At 56.7% G+C, this 7863-nt stretch overlaps 1 protein-coding gene across 1 annotated transcript in view; it reads left to right on the top strand.

The window, feature by feature from the left end:
* The first annotated feature begins 1059 nt into the window (after positions 1–1059).
* Positions 1060–7863, top strand: part of LOC137165356 (disintegrin and metalloproteinase domain-containing protein 29-like) — an 89962-nt gene continuing 83158 nt past the window's right edge. The window contains exons 1-2 of the mRNA XM_067566634.1: positions 1060–1646; positions 2079–2285. Coding sequence (XP_067422735.1) covers positions 1060–1646; positions 2079–2285 — 794 coding nt within the window. The remainder of the gene's footprint in view (positions 1647–2078; positions 2286–7863) is intronic.

Below are 7863 nucleotides of genomic sequence, written 5' to 3'. Positions count from 1 at the left end.
TACCTGTCTCCACTCATCTCCCTCCAGGTCACTGGGGCAGTCGGTGAGCGGGCGTCCTGTGAGTCCCTCCCCGTTGACTGGTAGCAGGTCTGGAAACTCCTCATGGTCTTCAGCGGAGGGCAGCTCCCCCAGGTCACAGAATCCCAGGGATTCCTCTGGTCCACCAGTTCAGTCAGCTCCAGGGGGTCCCCGACATCAGGCAGCTCCTCCAGTTCAGGGCTGGCCTCAGGGTTTTTCCCATCCAGTCGTCTCAGGTGGGTCTTTCCAGCTACAAGGGCCCAGCAGCCCTACCTAATCACTAAAGCTCGGTGGCCGTCTCCAGTCACTTGGGCCTGGCAGTCTGGGCAGGCTTTGGAAGCCCTGGTCGGTGGGGTGGTGGCTCCACACAGCCGCTGGGCCTGGCTGAGGCCTAGGCCACAGCCTCTGGGAAGACACATCTGCCTCTGGCGGCAGCTTCCCCCTTACTGAGCTGCTAGGTCTGCCTTTTATAGCTCCCTTTCCTGCCTTGGCTCCACCCCTCTGTTTCTGGGTAGTTTGGCTGTAGAGCCTTGTTCTGCCCAGCAGGAGCATTGCAACCCTTCCTCGGGCCCAGGCTCTGAGGAAGGCCACAGCGCCTTCCTACACTTCACTTTTACCTTTTATAGTTATACAGTAGTTAGTTAGCAATAGCTACCCTCCTCTCTCCCGTTTATTTCTTTAAAAAATAATAGTTCTCTCTTCGAGTGATTGCTCATATGCATTCCAATTTAGGTGTGTGCGCGCCCCGTGCACAGATTCCCGGAACCCTTTTTCCTTAGCCTGCCCGCAGGGCCAGCTCAGGCGCCCCCTGGAGTGCCGCGCTCATATTGCGGTATAAAGGGCACTGCTGACCCCGCGGGCCCCCAGTTCCTTCTTTCCGCCTCTGACGGTTGCTGGAACTTTTGCCCTTGCTATTGCAAGCAGCAGTCCTTAGCCTTCTTGCTATAGTCTAGCTTCTAGCTTCAGTTGTTATTCAGATTTAGTTGAATCGTCGACAGTTCATTACTGTCAATTGCCCTTAGGGGTTCGTCGTTGAGAACCATGCCGGGCTCGGCTGGTTTCAAGAGCTGTTCCATCTGCTCCAAGCAATTTGCGGTGAGTGACCCTCCTGACCGCTGCCTCCGGTGCCTCGGAGAGCAGCACCGCAAAGAAAAATGCAAAATCTGCAAGTCCTTCAAGCCCCACCCCCCCAGAGGAAAGGGAAGCCAGGCTGAAGGTCTTACTCATGGAGTCGGCGCTCTGTCCGGCTTCAGAACCATCACGGTCACCGGCACCGAGCGGATGCTCGGTGCAGAGCGCACCGCCAGCACCGACAGCGGCACCGAAGCCTTCGGTGCCGAAGAAAGCGAAGCGGTCCGGCACCGCCTCCATGGGCTCCTCCCTGCGACCACAGAAGCAGGGAGAAGCTCAGGAGACACCCCAGCCACGTGCCGTGGAGGTTCCTCCGGTACCGATGTCTCCTCGCAGGGAGCCTCCCCCGACTCCTGGAAGTGGGGGAGTGCCCTTGCAAGGGCCGTCGACGCCGGAGGCGTTCATCACGGCAAAGGCTCTCTTAGCTTTGCCAACGCCTCCGTCCCCCCCTCGGCCGAGGGGCGCGGGACTAGCGTCTCGGGGCAAACCCGCACTGGGTAGCTCCGGTGGGTGGAGGAAACATCGCTCCCCATCCTCACCCAGACAGCCACGGAGGGTGGAGAGTGCATCCCCTCCGAGCTCCGACTCCAAGTCGTCGAGCGCCTCGGCACCGTGGCACCGGGGGCGGTCAGGAGGCACCAAGAGCCGGCGCAGAAGCGTTAGTGCGGACTCTGACACCACCCACAGCTCGGGCTCGAGCTCTCTGGTGCAGGACGGGTCACGGCACCGCTCTTCGAGCAACACTCGAGCGGCACCGAGTAAGGTCCAACCTGAGGCCCCCTTAACCCCGGCTGCAATGGCACCGTCTCCTCCGGCACCGACTGTGGCTCAGGCCATGCCGGCACCGGTTGCGATGCCAGCCTTATCAACGGCGTCATACGTCTCCTTGCCGTGGTCCGCCTTAATGGGCTAGTCCATGGTACCTCCAGGGCTGCCGGCACCGGGGGGTGCGGTACCATCGGCACCGGCATACCCACCGGCACCGATGTATGCGGCTCAGCCATCAGCATATGCATCATCGATGGCACTGCCCTATGCGGCGCCGGGGCTTCCGGCACTGCTGACTTTGGCACTGCTGACTTTGGCACTGCTGACTTTGGCACTGCTGACTTTGGCACCGCTGACTTCGGCACCGGGTAAACCAGTGCGCTCCCATTCCGCTTCGACGGCACGCAGCAGAAGGAGCCGTCGCTCCCGGTCCCGTAGTGGGAAGTGCCGCTTCAAACGGTCGGGTCACCGACACAGGAGGTCCACCAGCTCCTCCAGCCGATCCTCCTCGAGGGGACATCGTAGACGTCGGCACCGGTCCTACTCCTCGTCCCAGAGCCGTTCCCCGCCAAAAGGTCGCAAGAGACGGTCCGGGGGCTCAAGTCACAAGAGACAACACGAGGACACCCAGCAGCCACCTATGCCAGGGTGGCCGCAGGGGCCGTGGCAGTGGCCATATTGGGGACCTTGGTCTGCTCAGCCTGGTCAGGTTGCTGAGTCACTCCATTCTGGGATGGTACAGCCCCCACCTCTCCCGACACAGCTGCCCCCTCCACTCCCCTCTGACAGGGAGTCAGACCCGGAGGAGGGCCCCTCCACAGGGCCTGTCAGACCCGGAGGAGGGCCCCTCCACAGGGCTCCTCTTCATCTCCGGATGAGGGGACTCCAGGGACCACAGGGCACCCCTGTTCGATTTCCGGGCGCATCAAGACCTCCTTAAGCAGGTAGCCTCTAATTTGGGGATACCGCTTAAGGAGATGTCAGAGGAGGATGACCCCCTCTTTGGGCCTTCGGGCTCCTCAGGCCCCTCTTGAGTGGCCCTCCCAGTCCATGAGAGGGTTATGAAAATTGTAAAGGCCCTTTGGCAAACGCCTTCCTCTGTTCCCCCAACATCAAAGGGAACAGAAAGGAAATACTATGTGCCGAAGGAAAACTTTGAGTTCCTGTATAACCATCCCCTCCCAGGAACTCTAGTTGTGGATGCGGCAAACCAAAGAGATCGCCAGGGGGGGTCAAGGTAGTACCCCCAAGGATAAGGAGGGGAAGAAGTTAGATTTCTTTGGCCGCAAAGTTTATTCCACGGCGGCTTTGCAACTAAGAGTGGCAAACCATCAGGCCCTCTTAGGGAAATACAATCAGAACCTGTGGGGGTCAATGCAGCATCTGATCTCAGCACTTCCGGCTGATCAAGCGGCTGACCTGGCCACCCTGGCTCAGGAAGGGGAGACGGTAGCCCAAGCGGCCCTGCAATCCGCCAGCGATGTGGCAGATACCGCTGGCAGGGCAATGGCCTCGGACATAGTAATGCGCCGATGTTCCTGGCTGCAGGCATCAGGGTTGTCCGTTGAGGTCCAGCAAGCCATCCAAGACCTCCCCTTTGAGGGTTCCGCCCTTTTCTCAGAAAGGATGGATGATAAACTACACGCCCTTAAAGATTCAAGGGCTACCCTGCGGTCGTTAGGGTTATACACCCCGCAGGCATCGAGACGCCAGTCTCGCCCACAGCCGCAAAGGCAGCCACTTCCCCCGCCAAGACAAGCCCCCAGGGCCGCTCAGCAGAGATGGGGGCGGGAGCGCTTCAGGGGCCCTAACCTCCGTGGTCGGCAGGGTTCTTCTGCGCGGGCGCAGCATGGTGCAAAAACCGGGAGTGGCAACAGTAATAAACGTTTTTGACGGCGACTGTGAGGGTGGCGCTCTTCCTTTTCCCCGGGAGCTCGACCCACCCTTTCGAAATAGGCTTCGGCCTTACTACCAGGCTTGGGAATCGATTACTGCGGACCGTTGGGTCCTAGGGGTGGTCCTTAAGGGTTATGCCCTTCAGCTTACGGCCCGTCCCCCGGACTCCCCTCCCATTCTATCCCCTATGAGGGACCCCGCGCATAAGCAGCTACTCATTCAGGAGGCACATTCACTCCTGAGCCTCGGTTCCAATTGAGGAGGTCCCGGAGGGGGAAAAAGGAAGAGGATTTTATTCCAGATATTTCCTGATCCCCAAGGCCAAGGGTGGCCTAAGACCGATCCTGGACCTACGCCGTCTGAATAGATATATCAGACGTATCAAATTTCGTATGGTTTCCCTAGCCTCCATAATTCCGGCATTAGACCCAGGGGATTGGTACGCGGCCCTTGATCTAAAGGACGCCTATTTTCATATCTCCATCTTGCCAAGGCATAGGAGATTCTTGAGATTCATGATAGAAGGAGGTCACTATCAATTTGCGGCCCTCCCGTTTGGTCTGTCATCAGCCCCAAGGGTCTTCACAAAGTGTATGGCTGTAGTGGCAGCCTATTTACGCCGTAGGGGAATTCAGCTCTTCCCATACCTGGATGACTGGCTCATTAAGGGCAGATCCAGGTCTCAAGTGCAAGACAGCCTGGAGCTGGTCTGCGCCACATGCACCAGACTGGGGCTTGTCATTAATGAACAACAGTCCACTCTTACCCCGGTACAGCGCATTGACTTTATTGGGGCTACGCTTGATGCGGTTCAGGCTAGAGCCTTCCTGCCACGGTCGCGTTTTGAGGCAATGGGTTCCATTATTGCAGAGTTGCATAGGTCCCCCATGACGACAGCTAGGCACTGCCTACAGCTGTTGGGACATATGGCAGCCTCCACCTATGTGGTGAGGCTAGCTCGCCTCAAACTCAGACCCTTACAGGTCTGGTTAGCTTCGGTCTATATTCCCTCTACTCATGTACTGACCAAGGTGGTCACGATTCCCCCACAGGTGCTGTCCTCCCTTCATTAGTGGATGATCCTGAGGGAGGTGCTCAAAGGAGTCCCATTCAGAGATCTGGCTCCGTCAGTATCCCTTATCACAGATGCCTCGGATGTGGGATGGGGAGCCCACATCAGCGGCAATCTGGGCACCCAAGGGTTATGGTCACCGATGGAGAGATCCCTACACATCAACGTCCGCGAGCTCAGGGCGGTCCGTTTGGCCTGCAAAACCTTCCTCAGATTCCTGAAGGGCAGGGCGGTACGGGTCCTCACAGACAATACGGCAGCCATGTTCTATATGAACAGGCAGGGGGGAGCGCGTTCCTCGGCCCCGTGCCAGGAAGCCACGCGTCTCTGGGAATTTGCAGTGAGGCACAACTTTCATTTGTTTACCTATCACCTCCCGGGGAACAGGAACGACGAGGCGGACCGCCTCAGTCGGTCGTTCTCACCCAGGCACGAGTGGTCGCTGCACCAGGAGGTGGCAGCTTTAGTTTTTCGAAAGTGGGGAGTTCCCCAACTGGACCTGTTCGCGTCGTCGCGGAACAAGAAGTGCCCCATTTACTGCTCACTTCGAGGTCGAGAGCCGGGCTCCCTTTCCGACGCGTTCCTAGTGGAATGGGGAGGGGCCCTAATGTATGCATTTCCCCCCATTTCGCTCCTCCCTCAGGTCCTTCTCAAAATCAAGAGGGACAAGGCGAATGTCATATTGATTGCCCCAGCGTGGCCGAGACAGTACTGGTACAGTACACTGCTCCACCTATCTATCGCCACACCGATTACACTCCCTGGGCGATACGACCTGCTCTCCCAGGACCAGGGGTGCCTTCTGCACCCGGACCTGGACTCCCTCCATCTAACAGCCTGGAGACTCTCTGGCTGACGGAAAGTGAAAGGGCTTGTTCCTTACAGGTCCAGCAGGTTCTGCTTGGTAGCAGAAAACCCTCCACACAGGTTACATACCAAGCTAAGTGGAGGCGCTTTACGGGTTGGGCGGAAGCTAGGGGTATCGCACCAGCCTGCTCACCTATACAGGTGATCCTGAAGTATCTCCTATACCTTAAAACCCAGGGCTTAGCCCTGGTATCCCTGAAGGTTCACCTGGCAGCTATTTCAGCTTTTCACCAGCCGCTGCAAGGGAGGTCACTGTTTTCCCACCCCATGTCGGTTAGTTTTCTAAAAGGGGTGGAGAGGATGTTTCCTCAGGTCCGAGATCCAATCCCCCCCTGGGATTTAAACCTGGTCCTCACCATGCTGACAGGACCTCCCTTTGAACCCATGGTCACGTGCTCCCTGTTACTCCTCTCCTGGAAGGTAGCGTTCCTGGTGGCCATCACTTCCGCCAGAAGGGTCTCTGAGATAAGAGCCCTAACTTCGGAGCCCCCCTATACGGTCTTTTACAAGGATAAGATTAGGTTGAGGCCCCACCCAGCCTTCCTTCCTAAGGTGGTGTCCCAATTCCACTGTAACCAAGACATTTTCCTCCCTGTGTTCTTCCCAAAACCCCACGGGTCGGAAGAGGAACAGAGATGGCATTCGCTGGATGTCAGGAGGGCCCTGGCACACTACCTGGAGAGGACCAGACAGACCCTTTCGTAAATCGTCACAGCTGTTTGTAGCTGTGGCGGACAGGATGAAGGGTTCTCCCATCTCCGCCCAGCGGATCTCTTCTTGGATCACGTCTTGCATTAAGGCATGTTACGAGCAGGCGAAAGTGCCTTTACCAGGAATGGTGACGGCACATTCGACTAGGGCTCAGGCCTCTTTGGCAGCCTTCCTAGAGAACGTGCCACTGCAGGACATCTGCAGGGCTGCCACCTGGTCATCAGTTCACACTTTTACGACCCATTATGCCATTGTTCAACAGGCTAGAGACGACGCAGCTGTTGGCAGAGCCGTATTGAGTAGAGCTGCTCGTCAGTGACTCCTATCCGCCTCCATGGGTATGGCTACTCAATCACCTAAATTGGAATGCATATGAGCAATCACTCGAAGAGAGAAAACAAGGTTACTTACCAGTAACTGTTGTTCTTCGAGATGTGTTGCTCATATCCATTCCAAACCCACCCCCCGTCCCCGCTGTCGGAGTCGGCAGAAAGAAGGGACTGGGGGCCCGCGGGGCCAGCAGTGCCCTTTATACCGCGATATGAGCGCGGCACTCCAGGGGGCGTCTGAGCTGGCCCTGCGGGCAGGCTAAGGGAAAAAGGTTCCGGGAATCTGTGCACGGGGCGCGCACACACCTAAATTGGAATGGATATGAGCAACACATCTCGAAGAACAACAGTTACTGGTAAGTAACCTTGTTTTATTAGTTACTGGAAAGATTCTGTTCACCCCTATAATGTACTATAGTTTTCATCTCCTTCCCCTGGGGAATGATACTGACAGGCACATACCCAGATCTCTGGGGTTTAAATGATATCTTTCTTGCCAAGAGTCAATCACTATCAGTGACTGGCACTCTGTGTGTTGGTTGTCTGGGAGAGAGATACATATCTCAACCACATTGCCTCAATCTCAAGACTTGTGCCAGAAAATCAAGGGAGGTCAAGCGAAGGCTTATCCTGATGGAAGATTCACTGCACCTGGCTTCCGACCCCAGACCACCAACCTCCCACGGACAGTGTTCCCCACCAACCCCAGTGATGGCTTCCAGCAGACATTCTCTGCCACCTTCAATGAGGAAATTGCATTCCTCAGAAAAGGTTGTCAAAAAACAGGAAATAACCTCCCCTTCCAGGGAACCAGCTAAAAAGAAATGATCCCTGGCTCATTTGACATTCTTGGTATGGACTGTGGCGCAGTTGAGCGCCTACAGATCAGCAGGATCCTCAGGTATCACTGGTACAATGAAAGCCAAAGATCCGAGGCAAACAGGCTCTAAGAGGAGTTGGCAGAGAGAAGCTTTCCTCCACGGTGCTGTTGGAGCCATTTAAACTTGTAGCATCAGGCAGCTCAGCATCGCAGTCTCTGGCGCCAGCTACTGGTCTCTTGGCTTAAAGCAG

Source organism: Emydura macquarii, unplaced genomic scaffold (assembly GCF_026122565.2).
Source record: "Emydura macquarii macquarii isolate MOO-44397 ecotype Brisbane River unplaced genomic scaffold, CSIRO-AGI_Emac_v2 contig_38, whole genome shotgun sequence".
Lineage (NCBI taxonomy): Eukaryota > Metazoa > Chordata > Testudines > Chelidae > Emydura > Emydura macquarii.
This window is presented reverse-complemented; position numbering and strand designations above follow the sequence as displayed.